Source organism: Ochotona princeps, chromosome 11, assembly GCF_030435755.1.
Source record: "Ochotona princeps isolate mOchPri1 chromosome 11, mOchPri1.hap1, whole genome shotgun sequence".
Taxonomy (NCBI): domain Eukaryota; kingdom Metazoa; phylum Chordata; class Mammalia; order Lagomorpha; family Ochotonidae; genus Ochotona; species Ochotona princeps.
Genome location: NC_080842.1, coordinates 5,186,966 through 5,214,315, shown reverse-complemented (window position 1 = coordinate 5,214,315; position 27,350 = coordinate 5,186,966). Strand labels below are relative to the sequence as shown.

Below are 27,350 nucleotides of genomic sequence, written 5' to 3'. Positions count from 1 at the left end.
CTTGGGCAGAAGTGCTGGAAGCCTCTTCCCACTGCTTTCCCAAACAAACACATTAGTAGGGAGCTGGATATAAAGTGGCACAACAGAGACTCAAACTGGCATCTGTAATGGATGTTGGTGCCGCAAGCAGTCTTAGCTTGTATGTCTCAATATTTGTCCCTGAATTATTTCTAGTATAACAATTATAGTGCTGGTCCATCACACTTTTCAAGAGAATAATAAAAGCTTAAAGTATTTGATGTATAAATCTCTGTTAGAAAATTTGTTATCAAAGAAAGTAAATTATTTTATGTGAGCATATCATTCATGTATGTCTCAAATAGATACTATGTGTGTAACGTAAACACCATTAAATGTGTACAAAAATGTGACATAGGCATTTTGTTAGTACTATAATACATTAAGGTACTACATTTTGGAATGTATTACATTGGAATGTAAGGATTACATCTGTACTATACACTTAAGCATATACTTACCTATTGTTTATAGTTGAGTATATTTTCTTACATATTTTCTTGCATAAGCCATACAATACATCTATTGTATACACATTTATGTAATTTATTATTTTATGTGATTTGAATTTTCTACACACAAGGATTTGCTTCATCTTTTGAGAGCTTCTGTTCATTTCTCTATATGAATCTTTCACGAAAGGCCTTTTCTAATAGCCTTTGAAATACAGTTTGAACTGTTACCAACCATGAAACCACAGAGATTGTTGTATATTGATCCTAATTTCTCTAACTATTGGCAATAACACTTATTTGAAAGTATATTACTACATGACTTTAAAGAAAAATAAGAAAGAAAGGAGGAGGAGCGACACTGGAAGAGAGGAAGGGAGGAAAGTATCATTATGTCATTCAATCTGCATAGATGAAATACATGCAATCCGTTCCCTTTAAATGAATTTTAAAATGGAAAAATAGCTATTGGACTAAACACAAGTGCCATCTAAATTGTTTCCACCTGCATATTCTCTTTCAGATACTATTTCAACTTTTAACCACAGCATGTAAGAAAACATGAATTTTTCCATAGTTTTCCCAAAGTGGTTTATCAGTTCCTTAAACCTCTTCTTACATGCGCAGTTATTAATGTTTTTTAGTTAGTAACTGATAGTAACTGATTCTGAAGATCATATGTTCATTTTGGCCTTTTGCCATTCGTGTTTCAGAAAATAGTGATGGTTTGTATCCTTGCATCAACATTTCACTGAGTCACTCTCATGCCCTATGAATTTTGTTTCTTTCCTATTTCTTTCCTTCTTTAGTTAGTTTCTGTGTGCCCTTATTTCTGCATTCTTTATGCTGCCACAATCCATTCTTCTCATTTACTCAATGAACACATTCACAGATATTGTCTAGCCTTCCCTATGAATTCTAATGATCTGTATTGGATTATTCAGTCTTTGTTCTGGAGATTGTTGCCCTCTGTTTATTCTAAGATGTGGAGATAACCATTGGCAATCAATCCATTTATTTCGAGAGTTTTTCTTATTTATCTTTGTATTTGAGAATCAGGGAGAGAAATAGCAAGAGAAAGAAAAGAAGACAGATGGACTGGGATGGATTAATCCCTATGCACTCATTCACGCCTCGAACACCAACAACAGTAAGGGCTGAGTCAAGCTGGAGCATAGAGCCTGGAAAGCAATGTGGGTCTTCCGCGTGAGTGGCAAGACCCAAACTGCAGGAGCCATCACCACTGCTTCCAAGGGCTTTAATCAGCAGGAAGACAGAATCAGGAATTAGAGATAGATACGGCTCTTGACCACGCTGGCATAGAAGGCATGCATGCCAATCAGCATCATGGTTGCTATGAGAAAGAGCATTGCCCATAATTTTAATTTGGCACAATTAGAAATTTTAATTCACAATCTTTGTTTCTTCTAGTTTCATTACCTCTAAAATTTTTCAATTATTTGAAGAATGCTGTCTACTTTTATTTGTCAATACGACAGCTAAGAAAATACTTCCAGGATATCTGAGAAGACCCTGCATTCACATTCATCATATTACCCTTTGATTTGAAAACTGTTTCAGTATTCATTACAATGTTATATGCAATTATACTACTTTGGTCATTGACATTGCCTATCAAACCTTTATTTTTTAAGTCATACACAGACTCACTCACACACATACACACACACACACGCATGCTTTTTCTTTGTGTTTTAGGTTTGCAATGCAAATCTTAACTGTCATTGTGATCCAGGATACAGTCCTCCTTTTTGTCACTCATCTCCTACCTCACCAGGAGGAAGTATAGACGACGGACTCTGGCTCCCATCAAGTGAGTGTCTACACAATACTTACGCTTGCCTCAAAATGGTCTACTCATAGTGCAATCAAGATACTGAAAAGTCCTTTTATGTTAATGCATTTAAATCTAAAAAATGTTTTAAAGATCTGTTTATTTTCACTTGAAATGGAGATTTACAGAGAGAAAGAGAGACACAGACAGAAAAATCTCCCATCCACTGTTTGACCTCCCAGTGGCCACAATGGTCAGAGCAGAGCTTGTTTTGAATTGCCGAAACAGATATGAAATACAATTTGGACTACTATCTCAGACTGTAGGAAAAACTTAAACTGATATTTACCCGTTTTGCAGAAATAATAGCTGAATCCCAAATCTTGTAATTAAAATTATTGTTGTAAACTGAACATGATTTGCAGATATTTATGGATACTTATGTATTTTCAGGCAGAAATGAACTCTGGACTCTACCAGAATATAGAGCTCGTCAAAAAAATGGCTTTTTGATTAGTTTGTACATCTTTTTACCTCTTCTCACTGTAACTGGCATTATTGTTTTAAGATGGAAAAAAAGGAATGTGTTTGAGAACAGATCAGAAACTTCAACCGAAGGGTAAGGAAACATTTTGCTTTAGGATGTGTACTGGGAAGAATGGACATGATTCAAGATATTACAAGTAGGTTTCTGCACGGTAGTGTTTGGACTTCTTCCATCCCCAGCGGAAGCTCCGGTTGGGGGTGGGTGACCTCAGAGTACTCGGCCTCCGAGGGCATCCAATTCCCTGTGGCCTCCTTGGCAGTTGGGATATAGTCCTTGTTGCTCGTATTAATAGTTTGTGGTGAAGGTCTGGGAGTCTTCATGGTTGGGATCCAGGCATTCTCCTTGCCACCTGCTCCACCCTGGAGTGCCCCCCTGCTCCACGCACATGACCTCCTGTTAAGAGGTTGTCAGGGTCACACCCGATTCCCCCCTCATGCATTGGTATAGTAGTTTTACTATTGTTTAGTGCCGCTTTGAGTCTGTTGTCTATGAATTACCAGATTTGATCTTGATAGGCTATATTGTACTTTTTCCTCACTCTTTTTATGGTCCTGAAAGGCTTCCCTGTACTCCCCCCCCATTACGCATTAACATAGCGTATTGAGGGTATAGTAGGTTTTACAGTTTTTCGCTGTAGATCTTAAGAAACCAACGTCATCGGAAAGACAACCAGAAGCCCTGAGCGGTCCGCAGAAACAGAAGAACAATAAACATCCTTCGGGACCAGGGAGGAGAGCTTTCTCTGGTCCGAGCCTGGCTCCACCTCTGGACCCCCCCACCCTCCCTTGCAATGACCATCAGGATCACTCCGAAAACCCCTCATAGCAAACAAACAATCATACAAACTAAAAAAAACCTAAAATAAATAGACAAACAACAAAAAGTAGAGCTTGGAATCTGACAGGAAAGAGCTGGCATGGATTTGCTCATGCCTCGCTGGGTGGGACACGAAGATTAGTCACTCTTCACCGTGGTGTTGGGGACTTTCCTGCACACCCCAACCCAAAAAAAAATGTTCTGCACCTTAATTGTTGACAAATGTCTTGTTAGAGTTACAAGCCAGTCTAGATTACCCTAAAATCTGCCAAGATCAGTAAAATTATACTTCAACACAACAAATGGCTAAATACTAAAATGAAATAGACACAAGACAGCTGAATGGTACCTTATAGCCATTTTAAGGTATATAGCAGCCGGTCCTGTATACAAACTAAAATTGAAATGTCAATGAGCAAATCATAGGTTGTGGTTAAGAACTTGTTTTTTGTTTTTTTTTAACATACTGGTTACGCAAAACCATGTCAATTCCATAATGTTACAAATTGCTGTTAATGTTATATTGGGACTCTTAATTGACTGGGATGATATTCTACCAGCTCTAACTTTGGACCAGAAATGGTCTCCCCAAGAAACTGTTCAACCCATCTGGACAATAAGTAGCTGGACTCTATGCTTGGTATATGTTTGCAAGGAAAGAATCTTGATTGAATTTGAACTGTAATACTGCACCAAGGTGGAGGAATCCACCAGGGGGGAGGGGCGTGGGGAGGGGTGGGGGAATTCCCAGAGCCTATGAAACTGTCACATAATGCATAATAATTAATTATAAAAAAGTAAAATAAATAAATAAATAATTTTAAAAAAGATATTACAAGTAGGGACTCTAAGATTTATAGATTACTTTTTAGATGTTTTAAGTAAGAAAGTCTCAGATTTCAGGCAAGTGACTACCATTGGCGTTCCCAGCAAAAGCTAAGAAGACTCAGAAATCTTAAGGGAATCTCCAGTAAGTCATTTTGGCTCAAATGGTTTCAGGAGGTTCTGTTGAATTTCTAGGCAACACCACTGTTACTACAGTGACATTCGCTTGTACTGAGGAGATGAACAGACACAGTCAGGGAATAGTTTCCCATGAGTGTGGATTAAGATGCAAACTCATGATTATAATTTCCATCAACATCGCAATTTATTAAAATATAACTAATATTTATTAGTTAAACATTTTAAAAGCTAGCTACATATAGTTAACTAAGGTTAATATTCTGGATTATGAATAAAGATATCTATGTAATCAAATTAATTTGGACCTTGATTGACAGATAACTAGAATGGATCAAGTCATACTCTTGTTTCAGAATAAGAACTGTTGTTGCAAGTAAATCATACTTTTGACAAAATATCAAAATAATGGATCATTTGTCACAAAATGACAAATGACAAACCAGTATTTAGGATTGAAAAAAACATCTATTACTGTGTTTGTGAAATGACCACTCTGACTTGACTTGGTTGAACACATTTATGCCAATGACTTCTATTTTAATTTTCAATCCAAATACCGATATTCACCCACAGCTTATGTCTACAAACACGTATTCTCCAAAGACAGTATATTTCTCTACAAGCATTTCCCACACACATGCACACAACCAGAGCTCTGCATAGAATTCTTTTAAAAGATTGATTTATGTATTTAAAAAGTAGGTCACAGAGAGAGGCAGAGTTACACACACACAGACACACAGAGAGCGTCCATCTACTTAATTCATTGCCCAAGTGGCCAGAAGAGCCTCACTGGGCCAGATTCCACTCAAGAGCCAAGAAGTCCACCTGGATTCCCACACAAGTGCCATGGCACAGGCATATTCATCACCTTCCCCCGCTGTCCCAAATGCATTAGCAGAGAGCTGAATCAAAAGTAGAGCAGCCTGGACATGACCCAGTGCTTAGATAAGATGTCTGTGCTTCAGGTGTGGCCACCACTCTGCAGGCGCTGCATAGATTTATGAGTAAGGAATTCAAGCCACCAGAGTTCTCATATGTGAACAGAAAGTTGTAGTCAGGATCAGGCAGTTGTGATCCTCCTTTCCAACATTAAACTTGATGTACAGAAATATTCCAGAGCAAATCTGAGGGTTACACAACACCACAAAATGTAACTAATTGTAGCTGAGAGATTCAGCTGCCTGATTACAGGTTTTAAGCAGTGAAAATGAATTCTGGTATAAATAATTATTCTGATACAGATAACTATCTTGGTGCAGATAATTTATTGAACTATTATTAAGCATGTGGTAATATAAAAATTTGAATGTATGCATGTAAATTACCTCTTCAATTTGGAAAATATGTCAGACATACTAGTGTTGCATCCTGTTTTCTAGGCAGATAAGAAAGTTGATTGCTAGCAAATATTGATTTTAGTTAATTTCTTAAAAGGCTTAGATCTATCTGAAAATAGAAATATTGAAAGTATCAATATCAATATTTTAATAATAGAAATATCTGAAAGTAGAAACATTGAAATATAATTTTTCATTGATTTGTTAGAACGATATTTTTTATTCTTGTTGAATTTGGTAAACATTAATGTTTCCTAACCCAGAACATAATGCTGTCTTTATACAGATCAGTGGTAGACGACAGCATTGTTACCATCACTGGGTCTCAGAGTAAAAGGTAAGTCGAAAGCATTATCTTGCTCCATATAACTCATGAAGACCTTTTTGGTTTTCAACCATACACCAGCTTAGGAAAATTATTCCCATTATTCTTCATATCAGTGTTTGTTAATTTCATGACCTGAAACAAAGACTAAGATAAACACTATATCTTACTTTTGTTTTGTTGATCATATTGAATGTTAGCTCCTTTCCCCGTGAATTTACTAATAACCTAATTGATAATAAGAAGTGGATGTAAAGTTTTTTTTCAAACATTATATTTAAATATTTATTTAAATATGTATTTTTTTCTGCTTCCTCAATTAAGATCCTAATAAGTAGACCTGCACAGGTTTGCATTTCTTGCTCACTGAGCCTGAATTGGTATTGTCATTCTTATTTTGAAAATAAGGAAGTGGACAAAAAGTGTTTAAATACCTAAGTGCACAGAATTTGGCTATGTATTTGATGTTGGACTGAAAGAAAGAACTCTAAGTACCCTATGACTTAGAATCCAAGAATTGACTCACAGATTAAAAGCACTTTAAACAAAGTGTGGTACGGTGGCAAGATTTCAGAGGTGGTAACAGATGGATTTGTCACAATATATTTTGTATATTATAAATGGCACAGGAATAAAGTAAGGAAAAGTGGATCCAGTCACAAACGCAGACTAGAGAGGCCACAGTTTAGGAACTGGACAGCTGAGAAATGACTGCATATGTAGGAAAGGTGTGCTGAGGGCAGGGCTAGATACAGAATAAGTCCAGAAACGAGGGATGCAGAACCAGAGTGCTGAATGGATGGTGTACTGGGCTAGAATAAATGTGAGCACCCTGGCAGAATGGACAAAGGCCTCCAATCCAGTAGGCTAGGGCCCAAGCTGTTGTTGGAGTGATGAAAACCAGGAGACTGAGGAATGATTTGGAGTAGCAAATTAGTATGTAAGACATCTGGTAGAAACGCAGTGTTTTGGAATTATGTTTCCTCTATGGAAAAATAGACCAAACTAGTAATAGTTTGATACTTGATATTTCTTAATAGAACTACATGGTTGATTTGCAGTCTTTCCTAATGATTAATCTCCTTTAGCTCAAGTAACTTGTAGACTTTGTAAAGAAAATTCTCAGGTGTCAATCTACAATGTTTCCTTTCCACGTGTCTATGCAGACTGCTCATGAAATAGAAACAGTGCTTTAAAATTATCTTGGGAAACAAGTACTGATTTTAACATAGTGCATGTCTACAAGGGTTGTTTTGGGGGGGTATTAATTAAACATGTGGTTGAATAAGAAAATTTCCATAAACATTGAAGAATGAACATCATTCCATTTCTGTGTTTGCTTCCCAGTGACTGAGCAAGGACATCAAAAGCCACAGACTGAAGAAAAGACATGGCGTAGAGACTCCTGGTTAACTTCCCCAACTCAGGCATGAAAAGTCATGTCTGTATCTCCTTTGTTGTGGCTTTACACTTTCGATTTCACCAACACAAATAAACCCTGTGACTGGAAGTGAGCAAAACAGAATCTGTTGATTCTTCTGTCATAATCTTTCAGTGGGAAATATGCAGTTTTGCCCTGGAAGCTGTTAAAACTGCAACAAGAACAACCTCATTGTCAACTGCTGTCCACTCTCAGACGCCCATGGCCATGCTAACTTCTCCTGCACCTGTAATAACTCACATGTCTCCATCCTTCCATCACAGGCTTTGGAATGGGCAGTGGAAGCAATACTGATGAAGGGCATCTCCAGAGCTCCCAGATAGTCCTTGCCATCAATTCCATCTTGCAAGGGTTGCTCTAAGTGTGCTCTTGGTCAAGGACGTGTCCCGTATTGAGGAGGTACATCCTCTGCCCAATGCAAACTGAGGGCTGAGGTGGTTGTGTGTCCTTTGGGCAACCCACACTTCAGAATCCACCAAAGCTGGGCTTTCCTGGGTAGGTTTTTCGTGCCATAATCCTCCCTCCCCAACCCCTCTCTCGCTGAGGTGGGTGCACAGCATTGTACCTGGAGTTTGACCAGGACCACCTGCAGAGTCTCCATCAAAAAGGTGAGAAATTCCTGGTTGAGAGGAGGGATAATAAGGTCCAATTGGTCATTTCCAAATGTCCATCCACTATGAATGAATGAGGAAAACGTGGTATATCCATTTGATTAGTAACTTCAGTGTAAGAGGCAATCAGGCCTGGCTACACTGTGGATAAGCCTTGAAATTGTTAGCTAAGTAGCACATCACACATCATTTATTTGTGTGAAATGGACAGATTTGTTGATCTCTAGTGATGAAATTAGTACCGTAGTTGTTTAAGGCTGGACATGGAAATGGAGCAGGGTATCAGAGAGAAGCATGGATAGGAGAAGAAGTTTATGGATAAAGGTGCAGTCTTTCTTTCTGAGGTGATAAATTTAAATTCACTGACCTGATTGGTGCACATATCAGTCAGTATGCTAAACATCATTTGAGTTATTAATTTTAAATTCTCACTTAAATTTTTATAATTTTTTGGAGCGGCAGAGAGAATTGCCATCTGCTGCTTCACTTCTTAAATGCTGTAAGACCCAGTCTCAGGGTCCAAACTCCACTTGAGTTGTCCCACAAGAATGACAGAGACCCATCATTTCTGCTGCCTTCCCATATGGCTCATCAGCAGGAAGTGGACACAGTATATAGGGCAGCTGGTATTCAAATTGGCTGTCTGATATACAATGCTGGCATCACGAGAAGCAGCCAAACCTGGTGCATATGATCAGCAAGATGGAACTGGGACCAGTTCAAGACTTTAACCAAAGCTGCAGGAGAGGCTACAGAAGTCCTAACTAGTGACCACACCAAATGCAGCCTCAATGTCTTCCTGCCATGGATGAAATGTGAGGCAACTGAATGATATCTCATTGAAGATGTTTGGAAAATACCCATATTGGGATGATTCTACCGCAACTTTTCCATCATGTTCCTTACCACTAACATAGGGGGCTGCTGTGTTTATTGATTTGGCTTATTCAAATCGTCTCTGTCAGTTTCTTAGGTGTAAAAATGTCATTTGACAGATGCAATTTTGGGCGTCGACAGAGTTTGAGTTTCACAACTTTCCAAGTTGTAAAACATCCCCCAAAGTGGGGATGATTTGACACTCAGCGTGACACTCTTCTCTCATCCCCTCTTGCTCGTTCCCACCCCTAATCTGCTGATCATCCTCTTCTCAAGTACTCCTCTACCAGACCACATCCCAGCTTAAATACCTTCCTGAGGATCAAATATGCACAGAGCTTCGGAGTGCAGTGTGGTACTGCCTAGAATCTGAACCCAATGTCTCTACCAGTCTTTGGTGAGGCAACAGGCATCGCAGGCTGTCTGGAGGCTGGTGACAGGAATGAACTCCTCTCCTTTACACATGGACTCATTTCATGCCTGCTAAGGACCAAGGAAGAGAATAAGGGATGAGGGTAGAGCCCCAAGGAGACAGGGCTCTCAGGACTTGGAGTCCAGTCTTTTCTGCTCACTGGAAGCAGGAACGGTACATCCGCTGATAGGGCAAGGAGGGAACAAGACATGAACCATGGTAGAGTCTGGAATGTCATTGTTCACTGAATTTTCCTCAAGTCAGTTTTTTGGTTGGTTGGTTGTTTTCTAGAAATGAGAGTGCAAAAGGCAGGCAGTGTGGACTTCAGTAGGAAATACTAAGAATTAGGGGAGGGTGAGCTCAAGGACCAGGTAGGAATCCTTAAGAACACTTCCATGTTTTAGATTTACTTATTTTTAATATGAAAGACAGAGTTACAAAGAGAGAAGGAGAGAAAGAAATAGTTGCTGGTTTTATTAATAGCCAAATGGTCGTAATGGCCAGTGCTGGATTGGTCCAGAGATGGATGCCTGGGAACGTCTCCCAGGTCTCCCACATAGGTGCAGGGACCCAAGTGGACTTGGGGCATCTGCTGCTGCTTTCTCAAGTGCATTAGCAGGGAACAGGATTAGAAGTGGAGCAGCCAGAACTTGAACTGGTATATATGTGATGCTGGTGCTGGTAGTTAGTGAGACCCTGTAGGCAACATCTGCATCTCTCCCATCCTCAAACCATGCCCACCACATCTGCATCTCTCCCATCCTCAAACCATGCCCACCACTTCAGTGTGGAAGGTGAATCCAGGTGGCGGTCATCAGCATGGAAAGGTGGAGATGTAGGGCCGGCTGCACCCATCAGTGACAAGGAGTATGGAGCCTGGCCTTGGCTGGCAACTTTCCCAGCACCTTCCAGGTCCTGGAGCAGCGAAGAAGGATCTGGTCTCCATTTAGGCTCAGGTACAGGTGCTTGAGTCAGAAGGCCCCCAGGCAGTCCAAGACTGGGGCTAGGGAGGTCGGGAGGAAGCTGAAACTGCAGAAGCTTCCAGAGAAATATGGCTTCCTCTCCCTGCTTCATCTGCACCTCTGGCTCTGTTTCATGGAGACACATTTACAGGAAGTGGCTTTTTCTTGGAGTATCTGTGCCATGCCAATACTTCTGCAAAGCCTGCAGATTCTAGAATGGCTCCTGTTCACAGACCCAGCTGGGGCCCCCTGAGACAGTGAAGGACTAACATGCACCTCTGGGTGGAGTCCAACTAGGGGTGAGTGTTTGCACTGCCAGCTATAGCACTGGGACTTGTGACATGACCAAACATCAGAGGTGGCCTTGCAAAGCCTGGCCATTGCCTCATCGCCAATACCCTGGCAGGGAATCCCAGAACACTCAAATGTTTGTTTCTTCTGGTCAGGTCTCTAACTTGATCTATTCCTGGAGTCCTCATATATGCACTCATTGTCCCTCCAAGAGGGACGGAGGCTGATCACCTGCCATGGTCCTTACAAAGGACTTTCTTCCCCAGAGCACCTTAGACAAGAGGCCCTGACTATGTGTCTTGAAGATATTCCAGGTTCTCTTGTTTGTGATTCTCTCTAACAAGTGATCGCAGATTTTTCTGCTCTGCAGAGGCAGCTGCAAAGTAGCCAACAGGGGGGTGGCTCAGAGCAATTCCCTTGGACCCGTTCTTGGCTGCAGTGGGCCTGTACAGGTCTCTGTGATAAAAGGGGCATAGGTGTTTGTGCAGTCTACAGTCCAGAAGGTGTTTCTTCAGGTTGGACCCCAGACCTCAAGCACCCGCCTCTCCTCCTTCTCCACCATAATCTCCACCAGGGTATTTCAGCAGGTCCAATTAACCTGAGGGCAGGATGCCTCAATGGCATGGTAAGGCCAGGCTTCCTTCTTGGTCCTCAGGATGGGATGGCAGAATGATGGGTGACCCATGAATCACTGTGTGGTCCAGCACGTTGCAGTTCCCAGAGGCAGCATGGGACTGTAGAGGAAAGCTCACTGGGGAAGGCTCTGTCTGCAGGCTGGACTTAGGAATTCAGAAGTCTTCTAAGAAGGATTGGGAAACAGGGGTTCTGCAGTCACCTCTTACCAGGCTTCCTCTTCTTCAGAACAGCCTTAGGGAGGGCTCTTGGTGGCCTGGCATTTGCCAGCAGATGTGGTGCTAATCTCCAAAGAGGCTGCTGGAGATGAGGCAGAACCATGAAGCCCATAGTGTCTGTTCCAAAAAATAGCTTGTGCCTCCAAAATTTGGGGAGAAGCCTGAGCCTCAAAAACAAGTTCCATGCCCAGGAGCCTGCTGAGCAGTTCCTCTGGTCTCGTGAAAAAGAAAGCAGTTTCTCTGAGGTTATCCACCCAGCTGATGTGGCCCAGAGGGCAGGTCCTCTGGCCTTGAATCATTGAGAACCACATATTTAGTGCCTGACCCTCCTTGGTCTGTCCTTGACGATAGCCCACTCCCCAGAGGCTACTGATCCAAAGGGAGGACTGTGTATAGCCTCAGCAAGTATGAGCTATTGAGGGCACCTCAATCTGCTCCTGGGTGGTGTCACTTTGTCAGGTTGTCTAGGTGGAAACTAGGGTTCACTCCCTTCTCTCTTCTCATCTACCTTCAACCCAGGTTGCAGGTGGTCTTACTTGTATGCTAAGCTATCTGTCCCTACTCATCTCTCACTTAACTTGGGGCTGTGAAGATATGTCTGTGTCCCTCCAAAAGTAAATGCTGGAACTTAAACCTTTGCATGGTATGGGGAAGCAGGGCAGGTGCTGCTTGTAATGCTGGCATCCCAGTATCAGAACACAGGTTTGAGTCCCAACTGCTTCAACGCCCAACCAGTGTGCCTAGGAAGGCAGAAAAAGAAGGGTCTGGTAACTTGGGCCCTTGTCACCCATGTGGGTGATTTATATGGAATTCCTAATTTCAGCCTGGTACAGCCCTGGCCAATGCAAGTGTTTCTGGAGAAATGAAACAAACAGATGGGAGTTCTCTCCTCCACAAACTGTCCTGAAAAAGATTTTTAAAGTTTGAAAGAGAGAGAGAGAGTAAAATGTGGGACTATGGGGTTAAGATGAAGACACAAAGAAGTGTTCTTGTAATAGTGGGAAGGCCCTGAGGCTTTCTGTATGTGTGTTCACAGCCATAGTTACACATAGATTGTGGTACCTTGGAAGCAGCCCTGGATCCTCATCAGTCAATGAGTGTGCCACTCCCTGGAGGCTACCTTTCTGCCTTGTCATCCCCTAGAATTGTAAGCTATCAGTTCCTGCTCCTTGTAAGTGACAGAGATTGTGTGTTGATGATGCCATCAGGAATGAATGAAGATGAAGCTGACAGGGCAGGTGAAGAACTGCCTCCAATTTGAGTCCCCCAGAGCTTATCCACTCCAGGCTGGAACTGGATCCCTTACAGGATCAAATCAACTAAGGTTCCGTCCCTGAGCCCACAGGACAAATTGTCTTCTCCTAGGTGTGGGTGGGCTGAGGGCACTGCACTGCCCAGATGACCTTTGGAGGAAAGAGGGTGTATCTGGGGTTTTCTGCACACTGCCCCCACCCCCAATCAGCTCCCACACAGTCATGGGCTCTGCCTAGGTACAAGGAAAATAACCTTGGATATTGTCCATCACCCTGTCAGGGGGAGTGTGTGGGTGGCATAAAACCCCTAGGCTCCTGGATCCAATGGACCCTAGACTCGACCCTCTCCAGGAAGGGCCAGGTATCTGCACCTTCACCCCTCCCACACCCAGCACCCCAAGGCCTGCATGCAGCTCTCAGCCCATCCTTTATGAATGGGTCAGGGGCCAGGGTGGTGATATGAAAGCTTTATAGGAGCATGTCCGGGAATCCAGCATTTCAGCACCTGACAGGCCAAGTTTTCCAGATCTCCTTCAAGCACAAGTGAAGGACAGGGGTGAAGGACAGGGGTGAGCTGTTAGAAGAAGGTCCAAGAGCAGGGAGTGGCACCCACAGCCTGCTCCACACTACCCCTCCTTGTGGGATGGATGCAGCATGCTGCCAGGCCCAGACCCAGGGGAAACTGGACCAAGGAAAAGTACTGTGCAGCGCATTGGACCAAACCTGTCTGTTGACCACTCCATGCCCTTTTCATCCATACCAAGCAGTCACCTCTCCTTCATTCTGCTTCCACCACTCCAGAGGTCCCCAGAGCTCTTCTATGGATTTTAAGAGCTGCATATGACATAGTATCGGCTCACCCTTAGGATACACATGTCCCTAAATCGCAGTGTGAGTGGGAAAGAGGCCTATGAAGACAGCAGAGGAGTTGGACTGGGCCTGAGCAGGATCCCTGAGGACTTAGTGTGTGGTGTCTGAGCCCCAGCATAAGCATAAGCACTGCTGAAGCCATTGACGCATGTAGAGGCGTGTGCACACTCCTTCGCTGTCCTGTGCAAGGGAGCAGGTCCAGGGGCCTGAGTCTTCCTGTCTTCTGGAGCCTTTTTATGAGCTTCTCCTGCCAAAAGGCATAGTGTCAGGTAGCTGGTGCTTTCCACCACCTGCGTGGATGCCAGGTAGATACCCCTCTGACACTAGCATGGCCCCTGGATGATGGTCAGCTTGTTTGTGTCCTCACTAGGGGAAGGAAAAGGAAACCAATGCCTAAGCCTTCTGCAGAGCGTGCTCCTCAAGAGCAGCTCTAGCCAGCACTCATCTCTTCTCATTAGCTCCAGGGTCCCTATTCTGTCCCCACTCCTGGGATTCAAGGCCATTGGTCAAGGGCAGAAAGGGTCACCTCTACTCACTGCATGCCTCTTTAGTGTTGGGTGTGCAAACACCAAGAGTGGGCAGGGTTCTGCACAGTCAGCCAAGAAACTGACCTGTCCAGAGGGGAGGAGCAGGGAAGGTCGTATAGATACCAGACCTTGATGCCATGTCATTGCTGGGTTGTAGGCGACTGCTATGGTGATCCAGATGAAGACAGGGGAAGCCTGGTCATCACTTGGGTGTAAGAGTGAGGCTGACAGAATGAGAATGGGGAAATGGTCATCTGGCAGTGCACTCAACTGTGTGAGTAGATAGATGGGAAGGAAAAAAGGGGTGTTAGGGATATGTCACCTAGATTGAAAATGAACTTGAGGATTGTGGGTGCCGCACAAAAATGGGCAATGAAGGAAGGCTTCCAATGAGCTTGGCTGATAGGATGATGCAGGGTGGACCCGGAATGGAAAGGCTTCCAATAGCGATTACTTCTCGATCTCAGGACATGTGGTCAGCTTTAAGGAGCAGCTGGGACATGAACTGGTGTCTAAGTGGGATGCTGGCTTCTAAGGAGACCCTTGTGCTGGGTACCAACCCCTTGCAGACCTTACCATGAACTGAGGTTTCTGTGACCTGAAGATCCCTCAGCTGGCCTGCCTGGGACTGAGGTCTGGGAGCAACACTGTGTACTACCCACGTTGTCAAAAGCAGGGAACACCGGGAGTTCATGGAACAGGGCCTGCTGCCTAGTAAAAAGAAGAGGGGGAGGCTTTCTTTTCCTGCATTTCCTGCTGGGACTGTTTGGTTTTGTCTGCCAGCAGCTTTGAACCCTTTACCCAAGTTTTGTTCTGAGAGCAGTGAGGTCTCATGGTAGCTGACCGTTCCTACAATTTCTGGTCAGATATAATGACACATATCATCTGGGTACAGCTGATGCCTTTGTACTTTCAGTCCATCTGGGTGTTTTTGAGATTTTCACACAGGACTGTTTGGTCTGCAGGAGGCTGAAGTGCAGGCCTTTGCGCCTGTGAGGAGAGAGTCTTGGCAACACTGGCCCAGCAGCTTAAGCAGCAGCTCCTTCCTCCTTGTGCCCTCTTGTGTCCCCCAGGAGGAGCCAAACTCATCTATTTCCTTAGGCCTGGTCACCATTGCTTTGTCGTCTGTTCCCACGCGGTGGCTTTTCCCAGAAGGCCCTCTGAGCGGCGTCCCAGTGTGGAGCCTTTTGGGTCTGGCTCCTTTCACTTAGTAAAATGCACCTGCACTTCACCAAGATGATTGCTAGCTCTGTTAGTGTCTTCTTTCTTCTCATTCACTCAGGTTTCAATGCCCCCGCTGAATTCTTGGATGGTACTCACAGTTTGTAGTGATTGTAAGTAAAACAGGGACCCTTGCTTGCAGATCTTTCTGTGGACTTAAGGTTTTAAGTCAGTTGGGCCATGCACAGTTGTGAGGCCAGATGACAGGCAGATGTTTAGCCTTGGAAGAAACAACTGCACTGTCTAGCGGAGTGACCATCCCACTCTACATTCCCACTTGGCCATGAGATTTCCTGCTACCCTCAATGTTGTCAGCTCCTGGTGTTGTCAGTGTTTCAGGTTTTAACCGACAAGATAGGTGAGCAAGAGCAACTCATTGTAGGTTTCCTCGTGACCACCATTTTGTGTGTACATGAATGAAGTGTCTATTCTCTGATCAAGGGTTCCTTCAGATACGGTGTCCATTTGCAGGTGGATGGAGGAAATCAGCCAGAAGTGTTCTTATTAGGAGCTGGCATTGTGGTACAGTGGGTTCAACCTGTGCCTTCACTGTGGGCATCCTACATGGGCACAAGTTCAAGTTCTGGCTGCTCAACTCCCAATCTGGCTCCCTGCTAATATACCTGGGAAAGCAGCAGAAGGTGGCACAAGTGCTTGGGCCTCTGTAAGCCAAGGAAGCGTACATGCCTTCCTCAGTTTCCAGGGCCTCGTCCTGTGCAGGGCACAGAGGCACCCTGGCTCTGTCAATCAATAGAGGACTGTGTAAGTATGCATCCCAGTGTCAGCTTTGCCATGAGTTTGTGTAACTATGGGCCCACTGGGAGGCAGCCAGGTCCTTGTACATTTATTGCTTGTTTAGGGCTGCTTCCAGGGCCCATGCTGACAGCTCCTTACCATGTAGCCCCTTTTTTTAAAATTTATTTATTATTTTTAATTCATTAATTACATTGTATTATGTAACACAGTTTCATAGTTACTTGGGTTCTCCCCACCCTTCCCCAAACCCTCCCACCATGGTGGATTCCTCCACCTTGTTGCATAACCACAGTTCAAGTTCAGTTGAGATCCCCCCATTGCAAGCATATACCAAACGTAGCCCTTTACAGGCAGTGCTGGAAGGTTTAAAACCCAGAGATGCAGACTGCACAAGGTTTGGCAAGGATAGCTGGGAAAGGCTACCAGGCTGAGATTCCAAGAAGACCTGGCAGACACATGTGTAATTCATGAGATTTCCCAGGGTTTCCCCTCTAATGTTCTCAGTTGCTGGACATTTGGAGTGCTAACTGCAGGCGCTCACATCGGGGAGTCCCAAGGAGGATGTCAGGGCTCAGCAGCAGACCTCGGACGTGTCACAGCCACATCCTCCATGAATCAAGGCCACCGATAAGCCACCAGCAGTTAGACTGGTTCAGGGTCACTCACGATGAAGTAGTGTTGACATGTTCTCACGAAGAAAGTGGGCAGGACTCCAACACTGTTAACAAGCAATTCTACTGGATGTCTCTGTCCTGCCTGTCCAGGCTCCCCCTTCAAGTGAGCCTGAGCCCAGCCCCTCTGCTGGCCCTCCTCTCTTGTTTGGTCTCCCCTATGCACAGATGATAAATCCCTGTGTCTCCGGCCATGGTCCAGGTAAGCTGCAGTGTTTACACATATCTGTATCTGGTTACCTATGTCCTCCGCAACCTAGATATCATGTGTTTCCTAGGGTCCCCAAACAGTGAATGGCTTTGCCCCATCCCCACTTACTCTTCAGGAAGCCCTGGCTTCTGATGAGAAAAGCCATGGTGAGCTGCTAAGGCAGTCAGGAGGGGTGAACCATGACTGGCTATTGCCAGCCTTATGCAGGTGTGATGAGTGTATCCTGGAATGGGTCCCAACTCATCAGATGCAAACCAAGACAGGCACAGAGACAGTATGAGGCCAGATGCCTTCGGTTCAGTATAACTATGAGATACAAACAGTAAACCATGCTGCCAATTTGATCTCTCCAACTTTCATTACAACATGTATATTCTGTTTAAGCTTCTCGTAAGCTGACTCCAGCCTTCATTAGTCCCTGCCCTTTGAGTCCCACTGTTAGCCTGCAAGTAGTCCCACTCTCCTAATCACAGACACCATAGGGACTTGATATCTTGCTTCCATGTCCTCATCAATTTCCACCCAAGAAGCCGCATGCACTCCTCTGGCCCTAGTTTCTGGATTCCTCCCTGCAGAGACCTATTAAAAGCGCATGGCTCACTCAGCCACACAGTATCAGCCTTAGCCGCCCCTAGGGTGGGCCTCCCTTTTTTCACTACAACCACCACCCCTGGATGCAGCTTAGAGCTTCTCAGTAACCACTTCTGTGTCACACTTTATGTCCTGAGTGCATGCTAAAGCTTAGGAGTCTCTCATGCTTAAGCCATGTCATTATGTCCCTGCCCCAAATCTACACATGTCCTCCTAAGCATTTTGCACCTGGCAGCATCATGGCATTTGCTGTTTATCATTCTCTGTGTGAACCACCTATCTCCCAACCCCACCTGTCCCAGGCCCGACCAAGACTCAGTGCTGACTTTCCACACGTGTTGGTGCTTTTGTCCTCAGGGCCTCAACCTTGCTTCAAATTCCATGACTTTCCCAGCATTCTGGGCCTCCCCTAGGACTCTGCCTTATTCCCGGGGGGTGGGGGGGCGCCTATACTCCCTCTAGAGATGCCAAGCACTCACTTCACTCCATAGCACTGCTGCTGGAACATGATACGTTCGCTCAGTGTTCTGGAAGTTTTCGGACAGCAGCTTGCCCTGCACGTTCATCTGCTGTAATGTGATAAAAGGGGGATGCATCAGCTAAGGACATGCAGAACCCCCTGCTGGCTTGCCCGATGGACACCAAAGCTTCCAGCTGAAGGTGAGCTTCGTTGCAGGAAGCCCAGGCTCTTCTCATCCAGGAGTCCAGGGAAGGTCACTGGTGTGAGCTGCTCAGGAGTCTCTATTACTTCCTGTGCCCAGCAGCCCTGGAGAGGGTACCACAAGGACTGCCCACTGCCATGGTCAGGTGAGTGAGCTCCTCCAAGGTCTCTTGCCTCACCTGTCCACTGCACTGTCATCAGGAGATGGACTCTGATCAGGCTTCCAGATCTTTCCATCTCTACCCTAACCCTGTGGTGGCAGATGCCCAGCCATACCATAAGGGCAACTCCACTATGACAAGGTCTCCCCTCTACTTGTGCAGGAAGCACCTGCCCTTATGGTGTCTCCCTAATGCTGACAGAGAGGGTGACATGTAGGTGCTTCTGCCAGCATCCTCCTTGCTGGATTTCCTCCTCAGGAATATCTGAGAGCCAAGTCTTATCAGTGGGGCAGCCAGACCAGGTGAGGGACAGGTGAGGGACAGGTGAGGATGGGACCAAGGTTGGGACCTGATGCGAGTGTGACTAGGTGAGGCCCAAGCAGAGTTAAAGGCAGGCCCCTGTGAGGATGTGGCTGAGTATGGGCAGCATCAGGTGAAGACAGGCTGGGTGTCAACAGGCCTGGCGCTGAACAGCTGAGCAGGACCAGGTGAGTACTCCTTCATGCCAAATTATGACTTCAAGCAGGAGGTGTTTGCCTTGATGTTGCTGGTCCCAGCAGCTAACCCTGGCTTGTCCTCAGCCCAGCTGTATAGAGCAGCCCAAGAGTGAGAGGTAAGGTCTGGACAGACCAGGCTGGAACCTGAGCCTGGCTGAACCCTGATAGATGCCAAGGTATTCCAGAATGAGAGCCAGAGAAAGACAGGCAGGACACACTGGGAGGGCCCCAAGGTCCTGCTGGTGGACTCTCCATACCTCTTCCCCCACCTCACCCAGACCCCTGCACTTTGGCAAAACAGTGTCACTGACCAGGCCTCTGTGTTACTGTTGTGGTTGAGGGCAGAAGGGCCATACCTGTTACTTGGCAGGGTTCCGAGCCTATACCATGTCCACATCCAGCAGCAGAGCCTAGTAGGGAACACCCTTGCAAATCCTGCAGTTGAGGGGCAAAGACACTGATGAGACAGTCTTGGGGGCCTGATCCTTTGGGACTGGGACAATATGCCATTGTCCATCCCTCAGGCACAGGGCACTGCTCCTCCTGACTGTGGAAAGATATCTCCATTGCGCACATGCTTGTTTCACCTTGGAACTGTTGTGATACTATTCCACATCTTTAACATTTCACCAGCTTTTCCAGTCATCATATCTCCTGGTGTTTCTGTTGGGTAGTGGGACATGATGGCTGAGACCCAGAGGCCGGCCTCCCTAGACACAGCTCTGTGTGCTGCCTGGGAATTGAGACCTGAGGGACTTGGAAGGAACCAGACCCCAGGGTGCTGATGGTCCAGGTTCCTGACTGCAGACTGGACACTTTGACCTCAGATAAGAGGAACCTGGGGCCACAGTTAGTTCTCAGCAATGGCCCCCGGGATGTGGGTTTGATCTGGGACAGGTAGGTTTGCTCAAACAGCCACTTGGATTCCTCATCACAGTACTACTGCCCTAGTAAGACCTTGGAGCCTTTCTGTTAGCCACACAGCTCTCACACAGTCTGTCCACACAGGCCACAACGTTGGACAGTCATCTTGACAGCACAGCTCTGTCTGTTGCAAGATGGCTTCTCTTTTCCAGAAGACCAGGAAGGCAGAGCTGTGAGGATCCAAATCAGGCCATGTGTGGCCCACTTCCTAAATGAGACCAAGAAAGGACCAGCCACAACCTCATTCCATCCATGACTCAGCCCATGGAACACAATGAAGGGAGAAAGGATAACACAGCCTTGCTGCCTGCCAGATATCCATCCAGACCATGACCAGTGAGTGTGGAGAGCAAAGGCTGGCAGGAGCTGCTGCGTCCACAGGGGCTCTTCCTCCCTCCTTAGTGGAGAACAGCAGCTTCTAAAAGACAGTCCTGGAGCTCAGGGATAGTGACATATTCCAGATTATAAAAATAAAAAAAAAATTGTCTCCCCAGGATAACGTACCCAGCAAAGCTTTCCTTTGTCTTTGAAAATGAAATAAAATTCTTCCACAGTAAAGTTAAAAGAATGTGCCTCTTCTAAACCTGCCCTACAAATACTTCAAGACATTCTCTTGACAGAGAAAAGGAATAGCACCCAACAAAACCAAAGGCAAATGCGAAGAACGTCCCAGTAATATAACAACAGAAGACTAAATAAATGAACAACCCATTGACAAAATGACAAGACCAAATTACCACCCATTCTTATTAACCTTGAATGTAAATGACTTAAACTCACTAATCAAACGTCATAGATTAGTAGACTGGATTTAAAAACAACACCCATTTACTTCTTGCCTACACGAAACATATTTCACCAACAAAGATCAGTGAAAACCCTATCACATGCATTTTGATGTGTTAGTTTCACCTCTTCAAAACACTTTCTTCTCATTAAATTCTTCAATGACTCATATTGCAGTAGCATTTTCTTCAAAAAGGTTCTTGATTTTCTGTTTCATTTCTTCAGTGACACATTAGTCATTCAGTAGCATGTTATTTAGCTTCATGTTGTTGTTGATTTCTTCTTTTTTCTTCCTGTTGTTGGTTTTGTATTGTGGCTTTTCATTTAAGGGGATGTATGGTAACTGTGTAATGGAGACTATAATATCCAGATGTGAGGATACAACGCAGTATGCATCTCTACTTCCAGACTAAAGATGGACTCCCAATGAAACTGTTTACTATATCTTTATAATAGGCTACTGGACTCTGCCAATGTCCATGCCTGCAATGATGGAAATATGGCTGTGTATGAAGAACTATACTATAGTAATGATACAGGGGAACTCAGTGAAGGGGGGGAGAATTGGGGAAGGCATAAGATAAATCCCAGGACCTATGCAATTGCATCATGAAATGATAATAATAAAAAGAAGTAAATTTTTTTTAAAAAAGTAAGGCTTGTTATTTACTGAATAGAAGTCTATTTTCCATGTGCTTAAGATGGCATGATTAGGAGGAAAACAAATGTATTAATATCCACAGACTGATTATTGAGTAGACTAAATACTCAGAATGTTACTACAAAAGCATATGATTGGAAAAATCATTTAAGTAATTCTATCTGAGATACAAGGAGATTGAGTTCTGCTTTATACTGATTTAATTGCAAACTGTTGCCGTCAGGTGAGGCTGGGACACACTGAGGCCATGAGTTCTGAATGCAGTGCGATATCTGTCTCCAGAGTGTTAATTTGCATTTATTTTTAAATATACAAGGTCTCTGTTATTGATTGAAAAGTATTTTATTGTTGTACTATGTTGTATTAACAGCTACTCACTATAAAACATTTTTCATTTGGTACCAAAATTTTTGTCTTAAAGCCTATTTAATCAAGGTAAGTACTCAAAAATCTTCTGCTTCAGTTGCTATCTCCTATCTCTTCCTTTTAGACCTATTGTATCATTAGATATAAAATAATCAAAGAATTTTCACTTTACTTTCACATTGTTATCCATTCATCCATGTATCTCTTTTTATTTGAGCCTTACTTAATAGATTATTCATAGAAAACAAGCTTTTATTCCCAACTAATCTGTTTTTTTGTGTGTGTGTTTTATTTTATTTTATTTTATTTTTTGCTGAGACTGTTTCTTTTACCTCTCTAGATATCTTCCTTTGTAATACATATCTTTGTGTTAACATGAAATATATTTAGCTGAAAACAATATGACTTTCATTATTTACCAAAACTATACATTTAGTTTCTTCTAGTCACAATGTATTCCCTTTAAAAAGTATGCTTTAAAAAAAAGAGATTTATTTGTCTGAAAGGCAAAGCTGCAGAGAGAGAGAAGGAAAGATGCCAGAAGAGATCCTCCATCTGCTGGCTCTTTCCCCAACTGATTACAACAGCTAGGACGCAGCCAGGCAGAAACCAGGACTCTGGCTCTTTCCCCAACTGATTACAACAGCTAGGACGCAGCCAGGCAGAAACCAGGACTCTGGCTCTTTCCCCAACTGATTACAACAGCTAGGACGCAGCCAGGCAGAAACCAGGACTCTGGCTCTTTCCCCAACTGATTACAACAGCTAGGACGCAGCCAGGCAGAAACCAGGACTCTGGAGCTTTGTCCAAGTTTTCCACAAGGATGCTTTCCCAGGGACAACAGCAATGAACTGGATCAGAAGTGGAGCAGCTAGGACTGAAAAAAGTACTCCTATGCAATGCTGGCACTGAATGTGGTGGCTCAATCCACTAAGAAACAGCGTTGGCTATTTCTGTACTGTGTACCGTGTGTGTGTGTGTGTGTGTGTGTGTGTGTGTGTGTCTTTTTTATTTTATAATTTTTGGTAAAGTTCCATAGGCCCTAAGATTCCTCTCCCTCGCCAAATGCCCTTCTCCCAATGATTTCCCCTATATTATTACAATAGTGTAGTCCTCTGTAAACAGTCATAAGCCTGTCACTCTGTTACTAAAGTGTGTCCTAGCATTGCAGGTATGGACAATGGGAGAAAGTCTAGCACCCTGTTATCAAGATATATTTAACAGTTTCATCTTTGATTTAGAAGTAGAGACGCAGGGCCCGGTGTGGTGGCCTAGTGGCTAAAGTCCTCACCTTGAACGCACTGGGATCCCATGTGGGCACCTGTTCTAATCCCGGCGACCCCACTTCCCATCCAGCTCCCGGCTGCTGGAAGTTTAAATCCCCAGGCCCAAGGTCGCGCCCCTCCCCAATCCCATTCACCGCCCAATGAGGGCGGTGGGTGGGCCCCAGGCCTACCCAGTCATGGAGACTTCCCCTCCCCCCCCCTGTGTACTCACCCCAAAAGGAAGCAGCCCCCGATTCCAGGCAGGCCCAGGGACAGCTCACCACGTGCACATGGTGGCTGGAGTCGGGATCCGAGCAGTAAAAGGAAGACTGGATTTGAATCTTGTCTGAGTAAATGTAACTGGGAACAATCTCAGACTAGCAGCACACCAGCAACTCTGAAGGAGTGGAGGAAGCTCCTACAGACATGGGAGATGCAGGGAGCCCAAGTTGCAGGAAACAGGAGAGGGTATGCCCACTCCTGGGCATAGGAAGAACTGCCAGGCTCTCTTATCTACAAGTGGCAGTGTTCTTGGGCCAGATTGCTCCGATCCCCAGCCTCATCTGCACAGTTATTAGGTTTGTAAATGTGGGAGAAACTGGGACTGAACAGAGAGAGAAGACATTGTCCTTCCACGGGAGGATAAGGCAGAGATAATTTACTATTCCAGGGGTCAAAACACTCAGTGGTGAGAGCAGAGATGAGGCAGAAAGGATTAAACTTTTTTTTTTTATTTAGGTCATTTCTGATGCTGCACTGGTAACCATCTGCTCCCCCGGAATAACATTCAAGGCGATGAGAGATTGTCGCTGTAGGAGGAAACAAAACACAATATAGCAAAATGTTAGTGGGACTCTGTTTCCTTTTTTGTTCTGAGTAACATCTTTGTAATTTAATTATTATAAAATTTATAAGTGTATTGAAATGAAAAGATGAAAATAATTCAAATTAGTGCCAGGAAAAAATTACATTTGCCTTAATTATAAATACTTTTGTAGAAGATGCTTAGGAAAATATCCCAGGTGTTTATTTACCCATATTTGAGACTTATTGAGTTCAATAAGTAAAGTGCCTTGGTAAGTAGTTCAGGTCATAAGCAATAAATAAATAAATAGAGTTCCTTAAATATAAAATTGTCATTATGATAAAGAAGTAGTAAAGAAAAAGGCATGCCATGGGTGGAAAAATTTGCAAACCATCTGATTAAGAAAGATTAATACATAACAATTATAACTAACAAATCAATAGCAAGAACAGAAATTACCAATTTTAAAAATGAGCATAATAACTGACATTACTCTAAAAATACAGAAACATGGCCGAAGGGATGTGAAAAATCATTTAAAATCATCAATTCTCTTGGTCCATTTCCTGCTGTTGGAAAAGAATACTCAATACTGAATAATTTACAAATAACAAATTTTTTTATGTCATGGTTCTGGAGGCTATGAAATTCCACTGTAGGGCTATTGCATCTGCTCGGCTTCTGGTGAGAGACTGTTCAATAATATGGCATGTCTAGGGACTCAAGACACCCCCCACCCTCCACCTTGGTTTTGGCATATGCCTTGAGACTCCCGTGGACCCATGCAGTTAACAGGAGTCCAGGCTCTCCGCTTATCTCCCTCCCCCTCAGCCTCTCCTGGTAATTTGAGTACTTTCCAGTAACTATCACCTCCTCCCACTGCCTGTCCTAGCCCACAGCCATCTTGCAGTCATCTTGTGATAGTCTTGCAGTAAACTACTCCAGAATGCGGGTGAGTTACATAAGTTGCAAGTTGAGGTGGGCTACACAGTGCCACATGGCGAAGTAAGTGACAGTTGTACTGACTGGCTAGGCTTATGTGAGAGATACTGTTACTACCTTAAGGCTTGTTTTTCTGGACCCACCCTATATAAGGTTGTGCTTGATTGCTCTAGAGAATGCCATCACCGCACCACGTTTCCCGGGTGGGAGGTCTATGGCTGAGACACCCCCGCATTAAATATGCCTGAGGGAAAAAGACAGCATGTTTCAGAGTCTCTGATCAAACATACAGCAAATTGCTCATCAGAAACCCTACAAGTTGGAGAGAATGGGGAGACCTAATCCAGGTATTAAAACTCAGAATACCATACTTAGCAAAGCTCTCATTTACACATAAAAGCAAAATAAAGACCGTCTTCAAAAACAGAAATGAAAATAATTTGTCAAAAAAAAATAATAATTTGTCAACATCCACCCAGCCAGACAAATGAGAATGTGCAACACAAGCAAATAGAGAATGATAATCACCAGTGATAGAATAGAAGATAGAAAATCTCTTAGTACATGTAAGAAGGAAATAAAAAGAAAACAATGAAAATTGCTAGGCAAAAGTTGCAGTCTTTCAACAATATCCCTGAATACAAATGACCCATGGCCTAAACTCTTCAATCAACAGATACAGACTGGCTGAATGGATTTTTAAAAAAGCAAGACCCATCCATTTCTTCTGTTTGCTGATGAGGTGCAAGGGAGGGTCAAGAAACATATCAGTAATCATACTCTCACACACTCATAGACTGAAGGTGAAAAGATACCAAACAGAAAGAAAAAGGATAGGTAGTTGTAACCATGTTAATATAAAAAAATTTAACAAAAAATGAGAAGAGTGCTACATAATATGAAGAGATCAATTCAAGAATAAAAACCTGTGACTGTAAATCTATATGCACTAAATGCCAGTGCATCTGGTTATTTAAGCAATTGCTAATGGAAATTAAGGGGAAAATAGACTCCAATATAACAATAATGGGGAACCTTCATTACTATCAAAACACAGTCCACTGTCATCAACTATGTAGAAATTCAACAAAGAAATGACAGACTTAATCTATATATCTACAGAAATTTTTATCCCACGGTTGAAGAAGGCACATTTTTTCCCACCAGTTCATGAAACCTACTCTAGGATAGACCACTTATTACAGACATAATCCAAGCTTCAGAAACTTAAAAAAAAAATCACAGGGGTCTGCATGGTGGCATGGTAGACTAATCATATTCCAGTAGCAATAACATCCCATATGGGCATACATCATTTCCTGACTCTTCCAATCACAATAGCACTTACAGCCTGGGAAGGCATTGGAGAATGGCTCAGGTCTCTGGGCCCCTGCAACTGATGCAACATTTTTTTTGTAAGGTGGACGAAGGAAATAAGCATTCATTGGCTAACTAAAAGGCCAAGTGCCTATAAATGAGACGTAAGTGTAGGTTAAGTTTTATAAAATTAATTTCCATTGTAGGTTACTGTTAAATGAACCACAGCTAACCTATAACTTTCAATAACTCTGTCATGATTATTTGGGTTACATTAACAAAGCTGTACAGATCCTGTGAGTTACATATTGACTAAACTATTGTTATGTCACCTAATTTGAATTCAGCAAAGTGGCTTTGCGTTTTAATGGAATTAATGTAAAATTGTATCCCATAAATAAAAATGGATTAAGTTTTGGCCTCGAAGAGGGACAGGAAGGAAGGAACGGACGAACAAAACAAGGAAGGAAGGAGGGAAAAGGGAGAGAGGGAGGAGCAAGGAGAAAAGAACAGTGGCAGGAAGAGAAAGAAAATGAACAAATACCCTAGTTTATATGCTCAAAAGTCCTTCATTATAGTTCAGGCGGCAAAAGCTGAGCTACAGCTAAAACGAATTCCATAAAGTATCATTGGGAAAATTATGAATTTATTTTTTATTCAAACGAATCATTTTTATATGACTCTAAACAATACTGAAAATATACCAAGGAAAATAGTTCAACACATTGTTCCGTACTCACTGTGAAATGGAAGCACTGCTTTCTTCTGTATTTGACCTATAACATAGATAAAATTTTTCCACTTAGGAAATTTTAAATCCCCCAAATTAAAACATGACTTGAAGAACTACTTTCAAATAAAGCTTATTTCAAATTAGTATTTCTTCCCAATGACTTAAAATTCCACCCGGCTTCCTGCTTGTGGCCTGGGAAAGTGTTTGAGGATGGCCCAAAGCCTTGGGACCCTGCACCCACAAGGGAGACCCGGAAGAGGCTCCTGGCTCTTGGCTTTGGATTGGCTCAGCTAGGCCATTGAGGCTAATTGGGGAGTGAATCATCAGATGGAAGATCTTCCATTCTGTTTCTCCTTCTCTCTGTATATCTGCTTTTCAATAAAAATAAGTAAATCTTTAAAAAAAATGTCATTAGGCGCTTGCTATTCA

General features: G+C 43.6%; 1 protein-coding gene and 1 long non-coding RNA gene across 2 annotated transcripts in view; one reads left to right on the top strand and one right to left on the bottom strand.

Annotated features, from left to right (window-relative positions):
- The first annotated feature begins 2,250 nt into the window (after positions 1-2,250).
- On the top strand, positions 2,251-7,784 carry LOC131481348 (uncharacterized). The gene is made up of 4 exons (XR_009246239.1): positions 2,251-2,304; positions 2,719-2,884; positions 6,221-6,271; positions 7,607-7,784. It is a non-coding gene; the product is annotated as an uncharacterized LOC131481348 (long non-coding RNA).
- A 3,358-nt stretch (positions 7,785-11,142) lies between these two features.
- The window catches only part of LOC105942513 (disintegrin and metalloproteinase domain-containing protein 5-like), an 87,352-nt gene continuing 71,144 nt past the window's right edge, over positions 11,143-27,350 (bottom strand). Inside the window, exons 20-21 of the mRNA XM_058670468.1 lie at positions 26,929-26,964; positions 11,143-11,308 (exon numbers count right to left, since the gene is read on the bottom strand). Of these exons, the coding sequence (XP_058526451.1) occupies positions 11,143-11,308; positions 26,929-26,964 (202 nt within the window). The remainder of the gene's footprint in view (positions 11,309-26,928; positions 26,965-27,350) is intronic.